Genomic DNA, 26,250 nt, shown 5'->3' with positions numbered 1-26,250 from the left:
AAGACTAAGCCACTGGTTTTTGCATAAGCATTCACGGAAGCGGGCCATTTCAGCAGACAGTCCTATACAAAGTTAGAGCCAGTGTCGAGGATGGGTAAGGTCGGGCATCTCTTGCAGCAGGGGCCTACCCACTGGCAGCCTCCCGGGCTGGCCGCACCGCTCCCCCATGGCCTGCTGCCCGTGCCTCTGCTCTGGCCAGGGCCGTGGGGGAGGCCAGGAGGCGCAGGAGATGCCACCGGCTCTTGGCCTCTCGAGCCAGCGGGTGGGAGCCACGATGCGGCGCCCATGGGCAGCCGGTGGCCACATGGTAGGCGAACGAAGGCAGGGCACTCCTAGGCGGCCTTGCCCGGGAGGGTCTCCAGACACCTGCAACCAGCCCTGTGCGTTGCGCGTAATTGGTCATACTTCGGAGTAGGCATACCTAGAGGATCGCGCTGCGCTACAGCCATCCCCCCGAGCTGCGCCCGCGCCTGTCGACGACTCCCGCCTACAGCAACCGAAACTCTCAGCTGCTTGTCTCAGCACCCCACCCGGCATGCCATTGGCGGCGAGGATCCGCAAGCGCTCTGCCCCAGACTCTCATTTGCTGCCTCTCCTGTCCATCAGCCTCCTGCTTTCCCGAGCGAGACGGAGTGCGAACGAGCCTCTTTGTGACGTCACCCCTAGCAACAGGGAGGCTCGCGTCCTAGCGACGGCCCCGCCCCTTCCACCCATAGCCACGCCCCTCCCTGGCGCTGGGGAGGCTCCGCTTTCGCTCAGACCTGCTCTCTTCCTCACGTCTCTCTCTTGTAAGGACACGTGTTCCCCCTTCTTTTCTTTTTTCGCATTAATGCGGAGAACGAAAAGCAGGGAGAGAAGGAAATGGGGACAAGCTTTCTAAGGTTGTGCTTTAAAGTCCAGTAAGCAAAAAGAGGCGTTGAGCCAGGGTATGCGACAGTGGCTTTCTTGGGCGCCAAACCTCCAAAGGCCAGCCCAGTCTATCTGGCTTTCGACTTGCAGGGGCGGGAGACATCATCCGTGCGAAAATGTTGGAGACCATCCACACCGCCTTCCTCGAGGGGGGCAGGAACGTGTTCCTGACATTGCCCAAGCTCACTTCGGAGGGTAAGCATTTTTTTCTCTTTTCATAATTACATTGTTAAAAATCTCACTTTTTTGGATCAACCACGACATTAATCCAATACAAAGCATTGTTTTCTAATTAATAGAGCACGATGTGCCCAGCGTTTTTTGTTTTCTTTTTGGTAGAATACCTTGCTTTTTGAAACCTCTCCTCCTGCCCTGTATTAATCAAACTGGATCAAGGACATCAGTTGACTGTTGATCCAGGAAAGACGAAACAGAACGCCCTCCCCAACCTCTGGCATCCTTCAGGTGTGTTGGACTACAACACCCATCATGGTCCATGGGAGTTGTGGTCCAACATGCCTGGTGGACATAAAGATGGGGAATGTCATATGTTGGATGTCATGAATAGGGAACATCTTCACACTCGAACACGCTTTGCACAGGAGTCGTGTTGGTCTCGGTAGGTCACTGGCTGAGTTCTAGTGCATCTCTTCTCTTCACAAATCCCTGAGCCTCTGTGCCTCAAGAGCTACCCTGAATTATGCATGTATGTCCATCTATTGGAGTCACCATTTTATGCCTAGCCTTCATTTAAGTAGACCAGTAAGTCAACTCTTCCCACCTCCCTACCCCCTTGGAATTCCCAATCGCTTCGGCGAATGGGGCGGCATAAAAATGTTTTAATAAATAAAATAATAATAAATAAATAGCAACCATGGCCACTAGCTTGGAGCTAACCTGCATGGCTCATCAAATGCATAGCCTGGAGTTGACTGCAGCATTTATTTACTTACTTACTTACTTTGGTGCCGGTGTTGGTACAGTATTTGGTCAGCATCAGGGTCTATGCGTGTGATAAATCTTCTGACCCACCTGCTTCCCCCCTTCAATTTCCCCTGCATAGTGCGCGCGCGCGCGCGCGCGCGCACACACACACACACACACACACACGAATGGACACCACAAAGACTAAAGTCGGGGGCGGGGGGGGGGGGAGTCTTCAAAGCAAGTTACAAAATAAACTTTGCAAAGTTTCTCTTACTTGCCTGTCACTTCCTGATCTGCACTGCTTTGCACCGATCTCAATTCTCTATAAGGTATTTATCTGGGAAATCTCAGTAAGGATAAAAATCCTTTGAAGCACCAGACAAATTAACTGTAGGACAAACCTTTGAGTCCAGGACTTAAATTCAAAAGTGACATTAAGGTAACTTTACCACTGGCCCCAAATGTTGATCCCGTACCAAATATTGGGGGCACTGGGATATGGGGTGAGGGGTATATTATTATTATTATTATTATTATTATTATTATTATTATTATATTTCTATATGTCTATGAAGTGCTCAGACAATGGCTTCTCTTCTTTTTACAGGACCAATACACAGTTTTATGATAAACATTTCTTTACATTTCAGAGGTCCTTAGTATTTGGGGCACCGTTTCTGAATTTGTTGAAAAGCAACTGTCCATGAATAAGGTGGGGGCTTTGTTTGTTTACTCCAGGCTTGTAGGACCTGAAATCTGCAGGGTCACCCCCTGCCCCATTTCCTTCCAAATACTGATATTTTCTTGGTTTTGGCAGCTTTCATGTATCATCCTCCTGATCATAAAAAGGTTTAGTCCGTAGCGGAAAGATATTTAGACTAAAATGCGCTGGTGTTTTTGGGCCCATCCCATTGTCCCGCTCCACTGCCCATCACTACCACTGCCCCCTGTCAGCTTTGCCAAAATGGAATGTGGCCTTGGGCTGCGACCAGATGAGAGGCGCTGATTTATTCCTTTGCTCCAATCCGCCTGTTGTGAATGGCTCCAGTGCTTGCATGTCTTCGTACATGCAGCCATCAAGTTCCCTTTTAAAAGAATGGGCAGTTCAATCCCAGGTGCGGTGAACATTTATGGGTGCCGCTGCCTGTGTTTGGTTTCCTTTAAGAAAAGAGTTTGCAGGGGACTTCTGGCATTCATGTGGTTTATTTGCAAACGTACCTGTTGCGCACACAAAGGATTACCCTGATGGGGCAGGCTTAAGAGATTTGCCTGCCTTCAGAGATGTATCAGACGGCGCTTCTCCCTGCTGGGTCAGGATAGGCTTATCTAGTCCATTGTTCTGTTCCCTGCAGTGGCCCAAATACAGTGGTACCTTGGCTCACGAACTTAATCCGTTCCACCACTGTGGCTGCGACCCAAATTGGCTGTGACCCAAGTCGAATTTCCCCATAAGGTTCAGTGTAAATAAGGTTAATCTGTTCGGTAACCATTTTCTAAATCACAAAAATCTGAAAAAGTGACAAAGCACAGCAAAGTATCAAAGAACAACAAAGATCGGGGCCACCTCCCGCCCTCGAGCACGACCACGCTCGCACCCATCTTCCCTGCACGTGCCTGAATGCGGTTGCAGCCATCTCTGCCCCTGAGCACAGCCCCGATCGTGGCCATCTCCCCCCCACCCCCCGAGCATGACCGTGATCACACAGGGAAGACGGCTCAACTGGGGGCTCGATCACAATCGTCACCCGATGCAGAGTTCGCGATCTGAGTCAATTTTTTCCTGAAATTCCCGTTTGCGACCCCATTTGGTCATGAACTGAGGCGTTTGTGAGCCGAGGTCCCACTGTATATGCCTCTAGGAAGCCCCCTCCCTAGTCCACGCATATAGAATTTCACGTCAACGCACGTCAAAGCCCCCCCACCACACCAGGAAGGTTTAGTGGGTCCGAGACAATTCGTGGCATAACCAGATCTTTCCTTCAGCAAGTGGAACAGCCAGAGAGTTCATGGGGAAGTAAGCAAGGCTGCCTCCCAGCATCTGCTGTCCTCACTCTGCCTAAGGGTAGGGCTGGCCCTTCACAGGGAGCAGGCAGCAGTTCCCCAGGGAGAGAAACCTGGATCGAGTAGGGCCTTCAGCTCAGCTCTCACTTTCCACCCAAGATCTTTTTGATAATCTTTAAAAGCATCCATTTGTACAAGGGGTCTTCAAAAAGTTTCTGCACTTTTATAAATATGTTGTATACATTTTTTGCTGATGGCATTAAAAAGTTGACGTGATGCTGGGAAAAATGCATCACAAAGTAAGGTGACTATGTAGAAACAGAGTAACAGAGCGAGTCAGAAGGAGTTTCCTGGGCCATCTAGTCTGACCCCCGGCTCCAGCCAGCTGCGAGGGGTCATGACATGCCCACCATGTGCATGTCCAGCCTATCCTTGAACACTCTCACCTATGGGGCCTCAACCAGCTCCCATGGAAGCCCATTCCATACCCTCGGGGTCCTAACCATCAGGAAATACTTCCTGGCATCCACCCTATATCTTGGTTGCCCTGGAGAAAAGTGATGTAATTTGCTTTTGCAATTCTTACTAAATAGAGTTTTAAAAGTATGGGAACTTTTTGAAGACCCCTCGTAGATCGCTGCTCTTATCCTTATATTAGAAATGTGTGCAGCATTAGTCCCTTACCTAGTGAGTTGGTGTCTACCCTGCTTGTAGTTCAGGACCGTAACCATTGCACTGCGTCAGGCTCTTGCCAATATTCCCTTTTAGGGTGTTTCAATACCAGGACTGGGAACCTTCTCCTTCTTAAGACAGAAGCTTGAAGTTGGCCATAACAAGTACATCCTCCTCCAGCGACCTGTGTTTCTTCTCTCTGAGAAATTGGCACAAATTCATGGGCTGAAGTTTAATAAAATACACACTCCGGGTAAGAAACCGAGTTGCAGCGTGAAGCTTTCCCGTACATTCATGCACACAACAGACTTCCCTGTGTGCAGAGAATCACATAGTATTCATACTATTGCATTCCATTACGCCTCCAAACAAGTAAGCCCCCAAACAACAAGTTCAATCTGAAAATGATGTTCTATTTAAAAGGGAACAACGGAGCTATGATGGAGCAATTCTGCAGATGGCGGCAAAGCTATGGGATTGGCGGGAGGGTGGAAATGAGGGAAGAAGGGTGGGTGATTGGCATGAGGGCCTAGGAATCTTTCCACTGGTCAGTCTAGGCTAGTTCTGCTGCACTGAACTGGCAGCAGTGTTGCAGGCCTTAGATAGGTATCTGGCCGGATAACGTAACGTTGAAGGCAAGGATTGGTCTAATGCTTTAAGAGGGACTGGCAGAGCCACTGCTCTCAAAAGATCCATGGGTGTTTTTTTCTGTGCTGTGACCAGCCCTGAAAAATAACAGCATTTTCATGATATATCTGAGCAAAAGTGGTCTGGTAGATGCACCAATTGGCTTGCGTCCATTGCAGCAACAGCACGTAGACATACAGGCATCATGTCCTAAATGGTTTTGCAGAGTTTTAAAAAAGTGTTTTGCATTTGGGGAGGTTAAAGTGAAGGATGAGCATAGATAATGCAGGTGTTCCTTAACAAATGATGATTTGCAAAGGACAGCCTGCCTGATGTGTGGGAGGATGGGCAAAATCAAGGACTGATACAGCCCCTTACTTACTTTATTTAATTACAATGTATTTTATGGCCACAGACACCTTCATTATTTATTTTTTACAAAATCATGCCTTGACATCTCGGTGATCCAGCATTTGACTCGGCATTTGTATTTGTAACATTCATTCAAAACCACAGGGTTAGGGTGAAGCCCTTATTGTTCCTGTTACTGTTAATTTCTATGCCACCCAACAGACAAAAGTTCTGAGGGTGGTTGACTACAGCATGTTTAAAAAACAAGGCAAAGTATACCATTAAAACATACTCTGTTCTTTTCCATCACAAAGTCGTGCCTGACCCATCACGACCCCATGGACAACATTCCTCCAGGCTAAAACATATTGAAGCATCATAAAAGTTAACAAAAAAAGTAAACCAAATTTAAAATAGAAAAAAGTTATACTAAGTCAAGAAGATCCTATTAAACCCTGTCTAACAACCAGTAGGCCCTGGTGAATAATTAAATTCTGCCGAGGTGCTGAAAAGTTAATAAAGTTGGTGCCAGGCAGGCCTCAGTGGGGGACTTGTTCCATAACCAGCAGCAGGGTAAAAGTTTAACAATACAATAAACACACTAAAAAACCTGAGAAAATAAGAGGACTTCACCTGGTGCCCTAAAGACCACAGCACAGGTGCTGCGTGAGCCTTTCTCAGGAAGGCATTTTGCAATCTGGTGCCACAAAAGAAAAGACCTTTTTCTTAAGATGTGGATCTGTGCAAATGCTTAAGGTTAGAGGATGCCTTTTGGCCATAATGGAGTAGAGGTTGGACAAAAATGTGAGTAAGCTTGCACAATACGTTGTCTTTCTACTCATGCAGGCCATGTCCCCCTCTAATGTTTTTCCCCACCACCCTTTCGTAGGTGATATCCCAATTGTTCAGCTGAATTTCATTGTGTTGTCCCTGGAGGGCCCCTTCAACAGGGAAATCGTAGAGGGATGCATCCGGGAGACACTCCTTTCTTTCTCACGGTCCATCGCCAGCAAGCAGACCGTCGAGTTCACCTTCAAAGGGATTGGCGTCCTGGTGATCCGAGACAACAGGGTGAAAATGAAATTCTACAAAGACTTCCTTCAGGCCATGGATGGGAGTGGAACCCTTCTGAAAGCCCTTTCAAATGTATGTCTGTAATTTCCTTCTGAGCCTAGTTAGCTTTCTTTTCCATAAGAATCGGAGAACTTGCTTATAAAAGTTGTCATTCTATATATGCTTACAGCAGTCAAGACAATTCTTTTCTATATTTGCAACGATTAAAATACGCTTAGAGGGCAATCCTATGCATACTTAAACAGCAAAAATTCTTAGATAGCATTCCCCATAACAGAACTTACTCCCAGGTAAGTGTATAAGACCGCTGCCTTAATCAACTAAAGGTATCCCTTCAGTTAATCAGTCATTCTATTTGACTGCAAATGTATTCATTTCTCAACAGCATTTTAGACATTAGTAATAAATTAGTGATTAATGATGCGAGTGGGGCAGCAGTGGAAAAAATAAAATCTCTAAAATGTAAAAATGGTATGTGGACATAACACTAATAATAACTAATCCACGACTGAGCATAAAACATAGTTAAAATATTAAACATTAAAAGTACGGAAGAATGGAAAGATCTTGACCTGGCGCTGAAAAGCATATAATGTCAGTGCCAGGTGGACCTCTCTGGGGAGCACATTCCATTCACATACCTGATTCTTCAGGTAGACTGGCCCCAGGTTGTTTAAGGCAACAGTACATTAGCTTCCAACCCCCATCAGCTCTGGCCTGCAATATCTGTGATCTGGAATCCTGGGAGTTGTAGTCCAAAACATCTGCAGGGCACTAGGTTGGAGAGGGCTAGTTTAGCACCTTGATGCCAGTGGTTTGGATTGGGCCAGGAAACAGAGTGGAAGTCAGTGTAACAGGATTGTGTTGGCCAGTCCTTGCTAACCATCTTGGGGTCCTATTTTGGGCCAGCTGAATTTTCCAGAACCTTTTCATTAATTCATGGCAGTAATCCACACCTCTCTCAGGGCTGTTGAGCCTTTGGGCTGAGGGCCATATTTGACCTTGCTTAGCCAGATGGGCATGCCCCATTTCCCCCAAACACCAGTCATTCTGAGCCTAGTTAGCTTTTCCCCAAACACCTGACACCTAAAAGGTTGAAGTCCTCCTCTTAAAAGCTTTGTTTGTTGCTTAGTTGCAATGTTGTGCCGGACCCATCACGACCCCACAGACAACCTTCCTCCAGGCCTTCCTGTCCTCCACCATCCCCCAGAGGCCACCCAAGCTCACACCAACTGCCTCAGTGACTCCATCCAGCCACCTCATCCTCTGCCGTCCCCTTCTTCTTTTGCCCTCAATCGTTCCCAGCATTAGGCTCTTCTCCAGGGATTCCTTCCTTCTCATTAGGTGGCCAAAGTATTTGAGTTCCATCTTCACTATCTGGCCTTCTAAAGAGCAGTCAGGGTTGATTTCCTTTAAGATCGACTGGTCTGATCTCCAAACAACTCTCCGGAGTCTAGTTACTAGCAAAGTTATGCTAAAGTATGCTGGTAGGGTCACTACCTTTGCCCACCATGTCCCTCCTTGGGTGCTTGTATTTTCCTAAATGCAAAAGCATTTAGCATTTAGTTTTCACTGGACCGTTGTAAATTACAGACTATAGAAGCTGCCTTTTGTGGAGTCAGAGCCTTGGTCCACCATTGGCCTGGATGGCAGCAGCTGCTCTCTAGAGGTTTAGGCGGGAGTCTTTCCAGATGCTGAGGTCGTGCACCCAGGACTCTGCATGAGTGGCTGTACTGGCTGAAGTTGCATGGGCAAAGGAGTGTGACATCCATGATAAGGCCCTTTGCTCTTACTTTAAAAGATACTATTGCTTTCGAAGAGGAATGTGCACATAGATTGCAATGGGCTTATAATTTTCCAGAAGCCATACAGACTCCTCCTTTTTTGCTACAGAGGCCAGGGACGGGGGATTCGGTGTTGTCAGCCAGAGAAGCCAGTCCGCATTCCCGTGCCTGTAATATCGTCACGTTTCCACGGTGGGTGCATTTATCCAATCCACGTGTTGTTGTGCTTGTCTTGTTTAGGTTGACTCGGTAAGGCTCACTCGATGCCCTGCAAAGCCACTTGGATGGTGTAGTAAAGAGGAAAATTTTCTTGAGGGGTAGGACTTGGAGGCCACTCTTCACTCCTGGGGGAACTTGCAGGCTTCACAGGCTGGATTTGGTAGCCCATGAGCCTAATTGGGCCAAGAAGCTGGGGGGCAGGGTCTGCTCCGCAGCAGTATATCTTGAACTAATTTCAGCCTACTCTGGATGTGCAATATATACACAGTGAGCAAACTGCTTTGGCTTGGATCTATAGCAGTCTTCCCCAGCATGCTCTGTTGGCTGGGGTTGATAGAGATGGTAGTTCAACAGATCTGGAGGGTACTGGGTAGAAAAGGTTCATAGCAGGAAGAGGCCATTGTGTGTAGACCCACACCACACAGTCTTTGACTGAGTTCACACAGGGAGTATGGGTTGAGTGTGGGTTGCCATTGAACTGTGGGTTATCTGAACTCAGCTTCAGTAACAAGCCATGGTTTCTTAACCATAAACAACCTACTAACAAACCATGGGTTCTTTTCATAGATTGTTTGTGGTTAATAAAACAAGTCTTGTTAGTGTGGCTAGGTTCAAAGAACATCACAACCAATGTTTTAACTACAACCCACAATTCAGTGGCAATCCATGCTCAGTCCTCCAGTGTGGGTTAAAATGTTGTGTGAACCCAGTCTTTTATTTTCCAACCTTGAAGAGAAGGATGTATTGCAAGTGCTGGGCTTATGTCTTCTGGATGCTAAAGTTTCGTTCAGAGGACCCTGCATTTCTCATGTAGTCTGGGGCCTGGTAGGAGTCTGGCAAGCCTGCCCCCCCCCCCCCGCCATTCCTGAAGACAAAGAGGCCTCATTTACCTTTCAAAGGACTGTGTATTTTGGTTTGCTGCTTCCAGTTCTTTCCCTGCCTTTTTAAAAAGGGAGTGTAATGTGAAGAGATTTGTGGGGGCTGTTTGTGTAAATCCTTGGTGGCAGTTGATTATTCTCTTCCCCCTTGTAGGATTGAGCTGAAGGAAATGGAAACCATACCTGAAGAAGATGAAAAGTCCCATAAAGAAAAGGAGCAGACGGACAAAGAAAACAGCAAAAAAGGTAGGGCGAGAGTTTTAGATTACTGTAATTTGCTCAGTGGATGGGTAAGGCATGTGTTAAATCCCAGTTGATTTTCTTGGATGTGCCTGAAGTCAACTGGAACTGTCAGCTGGAAAGCAGTTGGATAGAAATGGAGTCTGCAGTGAGGCGCCCTGGACATCTCTCTTGTTGCCCTCCTGTGCTTATGCATACAGAAGGGAATAGGATTTCCGTGTAGGATAAAGCTCTAAGGGAATGCCCAGAGGCTCCGAGGCAAAGGATCAGCTGCTAAGATCAGGGTTATTCCCTTTCTTTTGGAGTGGCGTGTCTTTTGCAGGGGGATTGTGTGCTCTGCTGGGTTTCAGATGTGGATTGTGTGTGTTTTGTCTGTGAGGGTGCATTGTTCGTGTTTACCTGTGTTGAGAGGAGTGGATGGTTCTGCCTGCGTCTGTTTTCTTGGGCATCACCAGTTTCCCTTCTGTGAAATGGGTATTTGGTGACAGGCCATTCCCCATGGCAGCCCAGTTTTGAGTTGGCAAGCCTGCTGTGGCAGCCATTTTGTGAAAGGGCCCACAGCGCTCTCTCACAATTCCAAATATGTCCGTTTCCCCCAAAAGATCAGAGAATTTTGGTTCTGAAGGCCAAATCAGACTCAAATGTAAAATCAGACTAAAAATGTAAACTCTCTGGAAGCTTTGAAGTCATGGCAAAAACAAGTTCACTCCCACACAAAAAGGCTTTTAATGGTAATTCTGGAAAAAATCAAATATGTGCAATATGTATTGTATCAGAACTTACTTTATGACTTTGCTTTATGACTTTAGGGGCATGGGGGAATATTTTGTACAAAGTGTCTTCAAAAATTTCCACACTTTTAAAAACTGTATTTATTAAGAATTTCAAAAACACTGTGCTGAAATGGACAGATTGACTTTGTCTCTGAAGGAGAAAGAAGATACAGACTTCTATCAAACCTGGGACTCTTTTTATTATTAATAGGCTAGAGAAACGGGACTATGCATAGATTTAAATATGTTTATAGTTTAACATAAAAAAAAATGTGGGGGGCTGACCCAGTAGGTCTGATGTTTTTGATGATTGATGACTTTTTAGTGCCTTTTTTGTTAGATCTATTAAGAATAAAACTTATTCAAAAAAACACACAAGCAACAAATCACATCACTTTTCTACATAGTCACCTTCCTTTGCAATGCATTTTTCCCAGCGTCGTACCAACTTTTTAAAGCCATCAGCAAAAAATACATAAAATATATTTATAAAATATAAAAATGTGGAAACTTTTTGAGGACTCCTCCTATTAACACGCGCCTTTGTTCTAGCCTTTGACATGTATCTATGCAAAGTAGATGCCGGAGCCCTGAGGCCTGCCAGGAGGGCCCAGCTTGCTCCAGCAAGGCGGTGCTGCAGAGAGGCTCTGGGGAGGTTCACCTGCCTCTCTTCCTGTGGGATGTATTGCAGTGACTTTCTCTGGAGCTCCTTCCCGCCGCATGGTGCTCGATCAGCTGGTCCAGGGAGCCCTGCCGGTCCTTCTCTCTCAGTGGGTGGGTCTCTCTGGAGCAGCTGCCTTCCCTCTGCCTTGCTCTGCAATCTTGGCACGTGGTATTGGCACCTTCCTGGGATGCCCCTCTCAGAGAGCCTGGCTCTGGGGAAGGACCCCCCCCCCCGAGCCCACACGCTTGGGACTGGCCAGCTCTCTGCAGAGCTGCAGCGGCTGCTCTCACTGTCCAACATGACGCTCCAGGCAGCCCCTCGGTCCTCTGCCACATGCCTGAGAGCTGGACGGGTGGGGACGGCAAGGGGGCGAGCGTGGGTGACGCTGTGGTGGTGTGCAGGGCATCCACCCTTACGCACCAGGAGAGCTTGGGCTGGCCTGCCCAGGCGGCAATTCTGCAGCCTCTATGGACTGCCATGGGGCTCAGCATCTGCTGGGGATGACAGAGGGCTTTATTCTTGGCATGCTTTCCAGGGCCCGGGTGGCACCGACTCTCTGGATGCGGAAAGTGAATCTTGGGAAATGAGGACCTAGAGCTGGCGGGGTGCAGGGGGGCTTATCTCAAGGCTGCCATCTCCAGGTGTTCAGGCAGACCCTGGGAACTGACAGGGTCCGGAAGTGCAGGGAGGGGGCATGAGAGAGGAGGAAGAGGAGCCTGGTCCAGTCCCTGACCCCATGAAACAGCCGTGGGAGAGAAGGCTAGCCAACTAGGGGGCCTGCATAGATCTGGGAGGGCAGACCTTCTCCTGAGGGGCATGCCCAAAGGGGTGGGCCCAGGGTTACTGAAAAGGAGGGTTCTCAGAAATCATTTCTAGCTTGGATACAATGGACCACTCCGTGCATGCTCAGAGACTCTTCCTCTGTTGGCGATTAGTTTGCTTGCTGTGGGCGCTTTTGCTAAGGGACTGTCTGTTGTGTGAATGGAAGGAGGAGGGAACCCAGCTCCTGACAGCATCTGAGCAAGCATGCAAAGGATTGGGGTGCCAGTTTTTAAGGGGGCCACTTGCACTATGCCAAGATCTCAAGTGCATTTTGTGAAAGGTAAAACGGTGGTCCCGCTTCCAGCCACACCTCACCTGCAGCACGGCTAGCGAAGCACCGCAGGTACAGACGGAGTTGGAAGGTTACATGGCTGGAACCACTGCTGGAGGAAGGTCTTGTAGGCACTGGACTTTCAGGATCCCGTACCTGGCATGCCAAGAGCATTGCTGATAGACCGTCAAGTTGATGAAGTGCTGGCTTCAATAGGGACCCTTCACCAAGTTCTTGCAGCTGCAGAGTGGGATTCCCAGGCAACCTCTGCTCTCGTTTGTACAGAAAAAGTTTCCATGAAGCGCATTCTCTCTCGCCAAGTGATTTCCCCAGCCCAAGTCACGGGGGTCAGTTTGACCGACGAGCTGGAGAAGAACATGAAGCCCAAGCTTCCTCCTGCAAGGTGAGATCTCAGTGCAGAGGGCACCAGTCGGATTCCTCTGCCAGCAAGGAATAGGGTTTATTCCCGAGCCACATCCTATCCGGGATTGGACGTTTTCCCTGCTGGCGAGAAGGGGTGGGGTGGTGCTTGGGCAGGAAGGTGCTGTGCGATGCAGTCCAGCTTACTCTTGAGGCTTGGCCTGCTTGCTTCTGAGTATGCGTGTTGCTCAGGCTTACTTCTGAGGAGCCATGCAGAGGCTTGGTAATGGAGATACTGTTTGAATGTGTAGCCGAATGGCGAACTCCCGTCATGGCTCACCATTGGCCTTGCCAGCTCTGCATGATAGGAATCATAGACCAAAATTGCTGCCCCCTGGACTCACCCAACAGTTTGTGCTGCAGTTGGTTGCAGCTCTCTAGTCTCGCTTTCCCAAACCTGTCATTTCCTCGTCTTCTAGAAAAACCACCTGGAGACAGGTAGGCGTGCAGGGCTGGACCCTCTCCACCCTCATATTCAACTTGGCCTGCAGGGAGCTAGTCCTCAGTGTATTTGGACAAAGGGTTTGCACTGGTACCCAGACATAAGAGCCGTTTTATGAAGGATGCAATGCGAAGCACCACTCCTTCGGTTTCTTCCCTTGGGAGCTGCAATCAGCCTTATTCATAGAGGGTTAAGCTTCTCTTTCTTGGTGCAAGTGAATTCTATCCCTCTCCCTGATGACAAGAAGCTGCCATGCTTTGATGAGGGCAGCCTCCTCTTTGCAGCAGTGCTTGTAAATGTTTTAAGGGCTTGTCAGAGGTGTGCAGGATGCCTGCCGTCGCTCTTTGGGGCCGCTGATAAATGTATCAGGACGGAGCTGCATACAATTAAACTTGCAGAAGCTCTTCTGTGTTTCATCGGGAGGGTTCCTTTGTACCCGGCCAGGGGGGAAATTGGATCCCCTCCGTTAGAGGCCTGTGCGTGGGGTCCTGGGTTGACTCGGAGGCATTTTCTGTGCAAGAAGAGTTATTATGGCATTGCTTCTCATAAGGGACATGCCAGAGATGAAGAGGAAGAAGAATGTTTGACTTATTTGCCTTCAGCTTTGCAGTGTAATGTTTGTAGGACCTCCCCAGCTGATTAGATGTGACAGGTGTGGTTTCCTTTGGATGAGAGACCCTTGGTAAGCAGTATGCCGAAACCCTGCCCTGCCCCCAGTCTGCATTTGGATGGATTGATCGGATGGGGAGAGATGCGCTGGTGGTGCCATGTTCCAGCCACTGGCACAGGAGTGTCCTGGAGGAAGCAAGGGCAAGGGAAGAGATGGGGAGCATGCCCTTGACTTCCCCTAGGAATATGTCCAAAATAGACCCTGAGGAGCCGCTGTGTGTGCTTGCTGCTGCTGCTGGGTACCATCGAGTTAGCTCCCACTCGTGGTGACCCTGTTGAATGACTGCTCTCCAAAATGCCCTGGCCATGACAGCTCCATTCAATTCTGCCAAGTTCAAGGCTGTGGCTTCCTGGATGGAATCAATCCATCTCTTCTTTTCTTCTACCTTCAACTTTCCCTAACACAACTGTCTTCTCCAGGGAGTCTTGCCTTCTCATGATGTGCCCAAAGTACGACAACCGCAGTTTTGTAATTTTTGCCTCTAGGGGAAGTATGGCTTGATTTCCTCTGGGACCCACTTGCTTGTCTTTCTGTCTGTCCAGGGTGTTTGCAAAGCCCTCCATCAGCACCGTGCTTCGAACACAGCAATCGTCTTCCTGACCACTTTCTTCGCTGTCCAGCTTTCCCACTTACACACAGTGAGATATGATGGTGTGAATGTTCTAGGCATAGGTTTCCAGTGAAACATCTTCTGAGGATCTTTTCTAGTTCCTTCATTGCTGCCCTACCAAGTCTCAGCCTTCTTCGAATTTCTTGGCGGCTGTCTCCCTTTGAACTGTGTCTGAGCCAAAGGAGGCAAAATCTTTCACAGTTTCAGTGTCTTCATTGTTGACAGTGAAGTCCTGTAAGTCTTCTGTAGGCATGATTTTTGTTTTCTTGCTATTCCGCTGCAGTGCCGCCTTTTCACTTTCATCAGGAACTGTTTCCGGTCATTGCTGCTTTCTGCTAGTAGCATGATATCATATGAGACCTTTTTATGACTGTATTCAGAAGCGATACCTTTCTACTCGTTGCATTTTTTGTTCTCTAGGCAAACGACGCCTGTCCCCGACGCCTCGAAGACAGAGCAGGGAGTCAGACCTGCCCAAATCCCTGTCCCCAGATCCCGGACTCCACCCCCGGTTTGTCAAGATCACGGTAGGGCAGGACAGGTATAGTACGTGACTCTTCCTCTTTTTGCCAGTCCTATCTGTAGGCGAGTGACTGTGGCTGTGGAGGAGACGTTTTGTATGGGAGGCTCAGGGCCCGTATTGAGGCTGCAGGAGGATGCTTCTTGGCCCATGGCTCACGGACACCCTTCTGTTGAACGATGAATGTGTTGGAGAGCCATCCATTCTGTGTCACAAAGAGAGGTTGCATCGGATGTGTTTCCTGCAGGATTCCTGTCCCTTCACCACCAGCTATGGATTTATTGCTGTCTGTTGCTCTCTCTGTTGTTATTGCTGGGCCCGTGTGCGATGCCTTCTCAACTGCTTTAATCACAGCTAAAGAAATTAATCATGTTGAGCTTGGAAGGCCTCTGTGTTTTGGATAGTTTACACACAGTTGCCACAATTTCTTGGCCTATACAGTCAATGCCTTTGCATTTGGTTTGAGGTTGCTGACAGTTCTCCTGCTCCTGGAGACCATTGTCTGGAGACCGCAAGATGTATCAACCTGCCTTTCTCTCTCTCTCTGTGGGCAGACAATGGATTTTTTGAACCTAGGCTTCCAGTGAGTAAAATATACAGGTAGTTGTGAGTGAGTAAAAATCATGCATTTAAGGACACTCCCCTGCAAACAAACACCCCAAACGGTAATAGCTTAGAAGAAAGGTGAGTAAGGCAGGGATTGTTGGGAGTGAGAAAGAGGGCTGCTTTGGGAGCACGTTCTCAAGGCCTGCTGGCTGGGCTTCCAAAGAATCAGGAGGAGGAGGAGGATGGGCTGCCGGAGGATAGGAATGGGGGCCGTTCCAAGACATGGAGATGAGAAATGAGGTGGGAAGAACCAAGAGGTACAGTTGGTGGGAGGGGACTTGAAGCAGTGGAGTGACTCAGACTCAGACAAGGCGGTCATAGCTCTTGACCCCATGATGCGTTGTCAGCAGAGGAGGGTGGCCCAATTAGAGGACTGACGTGCTGAGGCAAGGTGTGCTCGTTTTCAGAAGGCCCCTCCCAAAGGAGTGGGCCCAGGCATGCTCATAAGGTGAGTTCCTGGAGGCAAATACTAGATTGCATTCTACAAACTGCACTGTGATGCTCATTCATGCTGGGTGTTTTATGCTTTTTGGCCAATAAAGAACGCTCTGCAAGGAAATGGTCTGTGGCTTTGAATGCGTGAAGGAGGAACTCCAGTTCTCAGCAGGGATATATGATGTTATTACGTGCTGCTGAGTTGCCCCTTATTACGTACTCAGTTGTCCCTGAGTTATGGTGACCCTAAGAATGAGTCTCCTCCAGAATGGCCTGTCCGTGACAGCCTGGCTCAGCTCTTGTAAACTGAAGGGGTGTCTGTAGGGTTATACAGCATGGTGCATGGGGAGGAGAGGGCGAAAGGTGGATGTTTACCTTTTCACTGGAACCTGGCATCATCCCATGAAGCACATTGGTCAGACACTCCGGACGGATCCATGCGTTTTTGCTGCCAACTGGGATGGCTCCAGAAGGGGAGGATGCACCTTCATGGAGAAGGCTATCAAAGGTTACTAGCCCTGATGGCTTATGCTGCCTCCACTATCAGAGGTTGTATGTCTGCATATATAAACCAATTGGTGGGGAATATAAGAAGAATGGCGTTCTCACACCCAGGTCCTCAGTGGTGGGTTTCCTATAGGCAGGTGGGAGCTGAGGTGTAGGACTTTATTCATGCTGCCTGGAGCATGCTGGGAGTTGTAGGACTCGTTCTGTCTAAGCGTGCCTGAATGGCATTTGGAACTTGCGTGTTTACAAAGGGCACACTAGGCCCATGACTCTTCTCATCTACCTGGGCAAGTGTGGGTTTAGCCAACTTGCTGCCCAGAGTTTCTGCAGACCTACATTTTTAAAACTGTCACACAAAGTCATGGGCACTTTGCAACCATCAAATCAACATGTTAATTATGCTAAGCACTTTTGCAGCATAGGGTCTTTTTTTTGGCCACAGGTAGGTACCGTTGGTGGGTAGTTTGGTGGAATCAAACGGAGCTCACTCCCATAAAGCAGAAGCCCCAGTTCAGCCTTCCAGGGGTTTTCCAGTTATTTTTTTGGAGGTTTCGTGGCTCTTGGACAGTGACTCCCACATAGCAAAAGGTTGAACTGCCTCTCTGAAAGACTGGCCGTAAGACCTTTAAGCTAAAGTGCACCGGAACTGAGGTTTGGGGGCTCACATTGGCTTTGCGGCGTCTAAAAGTGGACAGGAGAAAGCTCTCTTTTATCTCTCCCCACAAACGTTCTGGTGACAATGAGACTGAGCAAAGGGCCTCCTTCGAAGATGTTAAAACCCAGACAGGTTTGTATGGGAGAATGCAGTCTTTTGGACCAGACTTGTCCCAGTTAACTTACTGATTTCCACATGATTCCCATGTGAAATCCATAATCGGATTATGGATCCATGCATCGGACTGCAGCCTTAAACACTACTATAACCCAGCAGGGATATAGATATTTAAGCAAATTAAGATTCCATAGGATATGTTGGACATACCCATGGCTTAAAAATAAGTATTTTAAACCAAATATCCATATTTAAATTTAAATATTTAATATGCAATGGCTAGAAGCCTTCCCAAAGAAAAGAAACCTGTCTTGCATCAATTTTAAAATGTGTGCAGTGCAGTTACTGATATTGTGATTATTGTAGCAAATAAAACTGGATGTGATTTGGAATGGCCATGTGTTCTACTTTACAGAGGAGAATCCTCTCTCTGAAAGTATCCTCAGTTTAAAGAATGGTCTAGTCCAAGTCCAGCTTAAAGATAAAGAACCATAAGAAGTCCTTGGAACTATCCATCCACTGTTAGAAACTGGACAATAGACAGGTCTCTGGGTCACCATCCTTCCCAGAATGCTGAGATATATTGTGATTCTTTTCAAGTTGTTATTTCAACCTTTGCCTCTCAACTTGTTCATTAGCATAGGCAAATGCTGTGCCAGTTGATTCCGTTTTTGTCCTCTCTTTTTGCAAGATGAATTTCCACTTGTTTGGTAATCTGGAAAGGTGCACACCAGCAGTGCGATATTTTATTTCCCATAGGCTCTATTTTCCCCTTGTCACAGGTGCATAAGTAATAGCAAATAACAACATTAGCATAACTACCCACTAAATATACCAGTGGCATTCTCCAAAATTGCAAAGCTTTCTCTTAACCACATGGGCCCATTTTGATTATAGCCAGAAGCGTGGCTTCTAGCTGGGCACTTCTTTTGAATCTCGAAGAAAACAGGGGCTAAAATGTCAAAAGAAATAAGTAAATGCTCCTCAACAAGTAATAACAACGTGTCGCACTTTGTGCACTTGCAGGAAATGTGCTATTTGTGCATGCAGCGTGCTCAGCGGAATGTTCCTCTGAACCTGAGCGAGGAGCGGAGGAGGAAAGAGAAGGAGGAAGAGAGAATTCTGGCCCAGTATCAGGCCCAAAAAGATCAAGATGCCCTTCATAGGCAGCTGGTATGTAGACAAAGAATGCTTGTTTTATTCAGGGCTAAGTCACACGTGGGCAGCCCTCCCTCCATGTCAACTTAACTTGCATGTGGGCAGGAAAGAATCGTCACAGGACGAACACACCAAAAATAGAACTTATGTATTGCCCCACATAATGTCAGAAATGTATACCTTCCAGTGTTGCCTTCAGCATTTTTCTTTTGGGGGTGGGATCTTGGCCACAAAATCTTTGGTGGGTCCTGCTAGCCTGGGGGAGACAGGGCTTGGGGACTGAAAACCACCTGAGGCTGCCTCTGACCCTGGATACTCTAGGCAAAGTTGAAATGATGGCAGAGCTGGGTTGGTGGGCCTTGGATGCTCTTGGGACCCTGGCCAATGCCCAGCTCTGCTGCCTACTGGAGTCCTCTCTCCTTCCAGCATCAGAGAGCATAGACCAGGAGACACATCTGTCTTCAAGTAGGGCAGGTTTGAACAGGCTAGCAAGCTGAGGAGGGAATAAGTCACGGTCTTGCAGACCCCAATCCAGCAATTTGGGGAGCCCAGGAAAATGTCCTTGCAGAGAGACTTCCAGCTATTGCAAGTCCAGAGGAATCTGAGACATGGTCTGTGATGAGTGGGAGGCAGTGAGACCTGGGAACAGAGGAACTGCTGAAGAGTCCCAGTCACATTAGACTCTGTGGAGACACTCTCTGCTGTTGTGTAACAGTCATAGCGCTGTCTGTTTGGCCATGTCTTATGTGAAGAGAGAGAAATGTTAGACTCGGTTTTGGTTCTGAGAGCCCAGCTCTGTTGATGTCTGGTACTAGACATGTATCCCTGCCAGGGAGCTTGGTAATAACCACCAAGAAATAGGGAGTTCACTTGTTCAGCCACCATATGTGGTACAGTCCGCACTGGCCACTAAGGAAAAGTCCACAGTTCAGTGGTAAAGCCCTGTTTTGGCATACAGGAAGTTCCAGACTCAGAGCAGAGCATCTGTGGCCGAACCTTCACAGATCTCATGAAATGGCCTCTGGCCTGAGTAGAAAATTGGAAATGGGCTAATAAATAAAGGTCAAAAGGCACCTTCTAGTCTTCACTACCAGCTCCAAATGAACTTGGGAAATGTGTTGTTTGAAAGCTCTCTTGGTATCAGAATCTCCTTTCAGGTGTGGGGGTGGGAGGAGGAGAGAGAGAGAGAAAATGAGAGGACATACTGCATTGCATTCATCCTTATTTTCTGGAATCTTCCTATATGCTTTTGCCATCTTTTACCCCTTCTTTTTTGCCCCAAATGCATCTCATAATCTCTTCTACTATAGATGCGAGACATGGCAAACCGAGAGCAAAACCAGAAGGTAGCAGCATTTAACCTCGGGGTTGCTGAAGCCGTGAGAAGCCATAAGAACGAAAAACCTACCGAAACCTATGTAAGATTGTGCTGTTGCATGCAATCTTCTAGTTGCACTGATATCTCCTGTCAAAAGCAGTATTTTGTTTGCACTTTCCTAAAGCTTCAACAACTCTCCTCCCAAGAAGTCTTGGAAGAGGGTCAGGAGGGAAGGTGCCGGTCTTCCTGAATCATTATTTTGCATAGTGTTTTCTACCACCCACCAGAGATCTTGGTTTTAGGGTTTTCCTGGGTCGCAATATGCTGAGCGGGTGCAAATGGACCTATTTTTAAGTTGATAGAGAGTGGGAACATACACCAGCTCTGTCCTTATGATGGGGCTCCTGAGGAAGACTTTGGGATAGGATCCTCTGAGTCTGTGCAACTTGTTCTCATATTCACTTCATATATTCACTGGAGAACCAGTGTGGTGTGGTGGTCAAGAGCACAGGACTGGGACTCAGACGATCTGGATTCTAGACCCCGCTCAGGCATGGGGCCATCTGGGTGACTTTAAGCTAGTCGCAAGCCCAACCTTCCTCACAGGGTGGCTCTCATGAAGGCAAGATTGACAGCAGCAGGAGGAGAGTTGTAAGCCACTTTGAGTTCTTTAAAAAAATAAAAAAGCAAGGTATAAATCTAATAATTAAATTTATGTTTTTAAGATTGCTGGAATGTTAGTTTCTGCTTCTCTGTTGCCAGTGGGACAAGAAGGCTACCCATGGCTCCTAGTCCTGATGCCTCTGTGCTACATCTGCTTCTAGAGAGAGCATACCTGTGTACACCAGCTGCTGGGGAACATGGGTGGGAGGATCCTGTTGTACCTGTGTGCTGCTTGGGGGCTTCCAGTGGGCTAGATGAGCAACTCAACTTCTTACATTCTTAAGAACTGATAAGTTCTGCAACATGTATTTTAAAATCAACCATTATCTGGGGAACGTGTTTAGGGCTTTTATTTTTATTTCTTCTCAGTGTTTATGAGCACATTTTCTTCATGCTGCCACGGCATGGTCTGGGGACATATAGGTGGGCAACTGTAAAAGCTGGGTCTGGTTCGTGCTTGGGAATCCCATGTCTATGGCCTCGAGTCCACAGAAGAAAGAAGGAACCACCCGATAGGTTGCTTCTTTGTGTGTTTATTAGATTTATATCCCACCTGTTTTCATCTCGCAAGGGACTCAAGCCAATTCCAGGTGGTCCTCCTCCGCTCCTCACAAGGATGTTATGCAGAATCATAGACTTGCAGAACAATAGAGTTGGAAGGGCCAGAGGGCCATCAGGTCCAACCGCTGCTCAGTGCAGGACTCCCAGTTAAACCGCCCCTCTCAGATGGCGGTCCAGCTGCATCTTGAAGGCCTCCAGTGTGGGGGAGCCCACCACATCCCATGGCAATGGTTTTCATACTTAATCTTCCATCTTTTTTTTCTTTTTTTGGAAGATCATCTGCTAGGGAAGAAAGGATGGAATAACGGCACCACATCTTCTACCGGTTAACACAAAGATATGTCTCTTTTGTTCCTTTTTCTTTTGGGTTTAAAGTGGCATCATTTTGACAAGTTGTAACACTTCACCAGGTTGATTCTATCGCTTTGGCACAACTTCTTAAAAACCAGTCCGGTCTGCAATATTGTGTAGCATCTTATCTGTTTTCAAAATCAGCATTGTAGTTTGCACTAAAAATGTTGTATGCCTACACTGAAAAATGAACTATTGAAAGATTTGCCCAGTAGCACTTGTTTTAATTTATTTGTTTGATTTATATCCCACCTTTTTTTAAGAACTCAAAGTGGCACTTAGTTGTAACTGATTGTGTAACTCTTTTAATTCCTTTGCAAAGACTGGAAACAGACACTGTGCGGGACATTTGGGAAAAGAAAGGCCAGAAAATGCATTTTACTGCAGAGGTGAAAAATCGGTTGAAATAATCCACACACTGCCAAAACTACAGTGCATTGTTCCTTTCCTGTCCACACTGCTGTGTTGCACCCTCTAGTGTGGACAAAAACTAGAGTAGAGTAGAGTAGAGTGTATGTACAAATTAAGTACTGTACATGCCAACATTTGGAAAGGGAGTTTCAGTTTTGCATAGAGTTTAAGACAAGAAGGTATGCTAAAGGTCTCCACCTGGAAGCACCTGCTTAGTCTCAAAGCATCATAAAATAAAAGGATCTTGCATGGATTGCATACCTGGAGAATTCTACATTACAAAACTACTTAGGACCCCATATAGAACTCTTTGCCTGTACCCAGTTTTCATTACAACAGCCCTGTGAAACAGGTTAGCCTGAAGAGGGACTGAGCCAAGATTATCCTGTGAGATTCACACATCTGGCCTGCCAGATGGGTGTACTCTACACGACTCTGGTGCGCCCGCAACTGGAGCATCGTGTGCAGTTTTGGGTCCCTCATTACAGGAAAGATATAGCCAGGTTAGAGTCAGTGCAGTGTAGGGCCACAAGGTTGGTGGCCGGTTTGCAGGGGATGCCATATGAGGCGAGACTGAGGGAACTGGGTCTCTTCAGCCTGGAGAAGAGGAGACTCAGGGGGGATATGTTGGCGACATACAGGTATGTGAGGGGATGTCACACGGAGATGGGTAGAGACCTGTTCTCCCCTGCAGAGGAAGGCAGGACGTGCTCCAACGGAGCAAAGCTCAGGGAAGCAAGGTTCAATTTGGATGCCAGGAAGTACTTCCTGACAGTTAGGACCCCGAGGGTGTGGAATGGGCTTCCACGGGAGGTGGTTGAGGCCCCATCGGTGCGGGTGTTCAAGGATAGGCTGGATGCGCATGTGGTGGGCATGTCGTGAGCGGAGCCGGCTGGAGCCGGGGGTCAGACTAGATGGCCCAGGAGGCCGCTTCTGACTCTGTTTCTAAGTTTCTGCCCTCTTAATTACTACTAGTAGACTTATTTTCTGGAGATCTGCATCCATGTCTTGCAGATATTTTATACTGCCTTCAGCCATATTCTCAAAATCGCTTACAGGAATGAATCCAATGAAAGTCAAGTACCCCTCAATGACCCATGGCCTATCACAGGGCCATTTGAGGGTTGTTCAGCCTCAAGCAAACCCTTTGCCCTGGTTCAGACGCCATGAAGAAACTACTTGGGGTTGAATATTGAACATGGTGGACTGCAAACGCTGCAACCTGTATGGCTTTACTAAGCCATGCTGGACTGCAGCAATCACGTGACCAGTCCATAGACTATTCTGGAAGGGGGCTTGCTTTTTTCTTTCCCCCCTCCCTAAGAGGGGGGAAAGAAACGGCATGTGAGCGGAGCACCACAGAAGCAAGCCGTGTGCATGGTCAGTGAGTATTGGAAGTGGAGCTGAAAGCAGGCAGGGATTTTGCTTTGTTTTCTGCAAGGGAGGTGCAGGAATCCCAAAATGCAAAATAAAATGCGGTGTTAAAGCTGTGAATTTTGATCTTGTGCTCAGACTGTATGCATGTGCACATAAAGCTTGTATCACCAAAACATCATGAGCCCCCAGAAGCAGAACCCTAGAGACTCTGGAGCTCCTGAACTATTTCACTACTTGGCAGTAGTGTGCATGTATATAACAAATAGGATTCAGTGTTTATGCTGCCTTTCTGAAGCTAACCAAGTTCACTAGAAGCTTCCTCTTGTGTATCTGTGATCTCACTTGTACAATTTTGAGAAAACCCTAATTTTTCATTTGCCTGGGACGAGATGAGTTGTATTTTCATGTGGCATGCTTCCTTCTTTGATAGAAATCCTTCATTTTCGAGAAGAGGCCCCTTAGCTCCACCCCTCAGCAAAAGCAAGAGGTGTATTCGCAGCAATTGGAGAAGCAATTGGAAGACAATGTAGCAAAGGAGGTGAAGCGAAAGCAAGATCAGGACCTGATCGACCGCCTGGAGCAAGTGCAGCTGGCGGAAGAGTGAGTCCCTGGAGAAGGGCTGTTCTCAGCCTTTCCTACATCAGCCACCAGCCAAGAGCAAATCTTCCCGAAACGCAGTTGGTTGAATGTGGCTTGTCTCTTTTTCTAGGTTAGCTGTGCAAAGAGCGAAATATCTCAAAGACAAAATGGAGGAAATACAATGTTATAAGAGGGCATTGGACACACAGGTAAACAAAGAGGGCCACAAACTCTAGCATCACCGTTCTGTGTGTGTCTGCTTGGTCCCAGATGAGAGGGTAAACCATGGCAGTCTAACTGAATGGAGGCACCCGGAGAAGCTGGCTGGAACTCCACTCCCCCCAAAAAAGTGAATGGTAGCGGAGGTTTCTCCCTGCACTGTATGTCTAAAATATGGGGTGGGTTGCATTTTGGGGTGGCTCGCAGAAGCTGCCCTTCCTTGTTCCAAGAAGCAGTCTGTGTGTCAAGTCCTGCCCAGGGTGCCCCTCTCCCCAAGGGCTCTGTTCTCAGGCCTTGAGCTTGACGGTCGCAGGGTCTGGGCATGGGGGCAAGCCAGGGTGTGGCCATGCGCAAGCCAACGGTGAAGAACCAGGAGGACAAGCAGCAGGGAGCAGCACCCAAACCAGGTGGGATTCAGAAGCATCAGGAGGCAGCAGGGAGAGGCAGGGGCGCGGTCAGGTAAGCCGCAGGAGCTGAAACGCATCATGGCTGAGCAGTATCGCTGAGGCAACATGCAAGAACTGAGGTACACGACGACAGGCAGGAAGACCAGTGTCGCTAAAGCCAGCAGTGGCCGGAAGAGCTTGCTGTTATGCAGCTCCCCCACTGCTCCCCAGGTCTTGCAGCTGGTGCTTATCAGGAGGCTAGGCCTCATCCTGCAAATAGGTGTACATTCTAGTTTTGGCCACCAGATGGCGCCCCAGAGCAGCCCAGATCCTGACAGATGGAGGACCAGCATGCCAGTCCCCAGGCGGATGGCGGATGGTGGTGGCCCCTGTGTTGGGGGTGGTGCGTCTGCTCCCAGTTGCAGCCTGAGCTTTGAAGGGACTGTCCATGGTGCTGACCCTGTTTTGCGGAGAGGATTAGAGTTAAGGTTGCTCGGGAAGGCAAGCTTTACCAGGTGCTCTATATGTATACATACCGCAGTCATAGAATCATAGAATATTAGTATTGCTGAAAGGGCCAAGAAGGCCATCAGGTCCAGTTCTGGGCACCATGATTTAAGAAAGATGCAGGAAAATTAGAAGGGGTCCAGAGGAGGGCAACAAAAATCATCCAGGGTTTGGAAACACTGTCCTACAAGGAGAGACTCAGAGAACTGGGCATGTTCAGCCTTGAGAAGACTGGGGGGGAACACGATATCCCTCTATAAGTACCTCAAAGGCTGTCACAGAGAGGAAGGTCAAGGTCCCTTCTTGCTGATGCCAGAGTGTAGGACACGGAATAATCAATTCAAGTTGCGACAACCCAGATTCAGGTTATACATCAGGAAAAGTTTCCTCACTGTCAGAGCAATACGACAGTGGAACCAGCTGCCTGGAGAGGCGGTGGGCTCTCCCACACTGGAGGCATTCACGGAGAAACTGGGCAGCCCTCTGAGTGGGATGGTGCAACGTGGTGTCCTGCAGCAGCAGGGGGTTGGACTCGATGGCCTTCATGGCCCCTTCCAACTCCACCATTCTATGATTCTGTGATCGGTCCAACCCCCTGCTCAGTGCAGGACTCGAAGTTAACGCATCCCTGTTGAGGGCTGTCCAGCCGCATCTGGAATGCCTCCATGGTGGGGGAGCCCATGACATCGCAAGGTCATTGGCTCCATTGCCTTGTTGCTTGAACAGGCAGGACGTTTTTCCTGATGCCCAGCCAGAATCTGGTTTCCTGGTACTTGAGCCTGTTTTTCTATTTCGTGCACTCTGGGAAGATCGAGACGAGATCCTGGCCCATTCGGTGTGACAGCTTGTCTCTGCTCAGTCTTCTCAAGGCTAAACATACCCAGTCCTCACAGTGGAGACCCACATTTTGTTTGTGCAAGACGCTGCATACACGGATGCCCATTTCCTCTGGCTTCCATAGCAAGCAAGCAAGAGGTGTGCTTGAGGCAACTTTTCTAAATGCAACATTCTCCTTCATTCGGACACAGATCAAGCTGAGGCCTGCTCTGCTGCCACATTGTGAGCCCAATTCGGCTGAGTTCGTCTTCGGGAAGAACGACATGAATAAGGAGAAGATGGAAGAGAGAAAGAAGCGAGCCCGGCACTATTCCAAATGCCAGTTGCAGGCGTCTGCAGAGCGCAAGCGGGCGGCAATCCTCAGCCAGCTGATCGATCAGAGGAAGGAGGCAGATATGATCCAAAGGGCGAAGAAACAGTAAGGGCAGGAATGGCTGCATGGCCATCTCTGCAACAGAGTTCAGGGGGGTGGGCTTCCCCTGGGGGGCTGGTTTGGCTCCTGAGCGGCTCTGGGAAATTTCTTCACGGCCCTGTGGGGTTATTTGGTTCCTGGGCTACCCCGGGAGGTTTCTTTTGGGTCTTTGGCTGCCCTGGGAGGTTATTTTGGCTGTCCTGTTCTAAGGAGAAAATGCTGGTTTTTATCACTGCAGCAACTTGGGCCTCACTGGCAGGCACGGAGATGGCTGCAG

General features: G+C 48.1%; 1 protein-coding gene across 1 annotated transcript in view; it reads left to right on the top strand.

Annotated features, from left to right (window-relative positions):
- Positions 1-1,025: 1,025 nt before the first annotated feature.
- The window catches only part of CCDC81 (coiled-coil domain containing 81), a 28,501-nt gene continuing 3,276 nt past the window's right edge, over positions 1,026-26,250 (top strand). Inside the window, exons 1-13 of the mRNA XM_044441844.1 lie at positions 1,026-1,104; positions 2,487-2,548; positions 4,606-4,762; positions 6,377-6,633; positions 8,455-8,537; positions 9,597-9,688; positions 12,498-12,615; positions 14,775-14,895; positions 18,221-18,367; positions 19,663-19,770; positions 23,464-23,633; positions 23,743-23,821; positions 25,753-25,979. Of these exons, the coding sequence (XP_044297779.1) occupies positions 1,026-1,104; positions 2,487-2,548; positions 4,606-4,762; positions 6,377-6,633; positions 8,455-8,537; positions 9,597-9,688; positions 12,498-12,615; positions 14,775-14,895; positions 18,221-18,367; positions 19,663-19,770; positions 23,464-23,633; positions 23,743-23,821; positions 25,753-25,979 (1,700 nt within the window). The remainder of the gene's footprint in view (positions 1,105-2,486; positions 2,549-4,605; positions 4,763-6,376; positions 6,634-8,454; positions 8,538-9,596; positions 9,689-12,497; positions 12,616-14,774; positions 14,896-18,220; positions 18,368-19,662; positions 19,771-23,463; positions 23,634-23,742; positions 23,822-25,752; positions 25,980-26,250) is intronic.

This window comes from Varanus komodoensis, unplaced genomic scaffold, assembly GCF_004798865.1.
Source record: "Varanus komodoensis strain SLA01 unplaced genomic scaffold, ASM479886v1 scaffold4, whole genome shotgun sequence".
Classification (NCBI taxonomy): Eukaryota; Metazoa; Chordata; class Lepidosauria; order Squamata; family Varanidae; genus Varanus; species Varanus komodoensis.
Note: the sequence above shows the minus strand (reverse complement) of the source record. Positions and strands in the feature narration are given on the sequence as shown.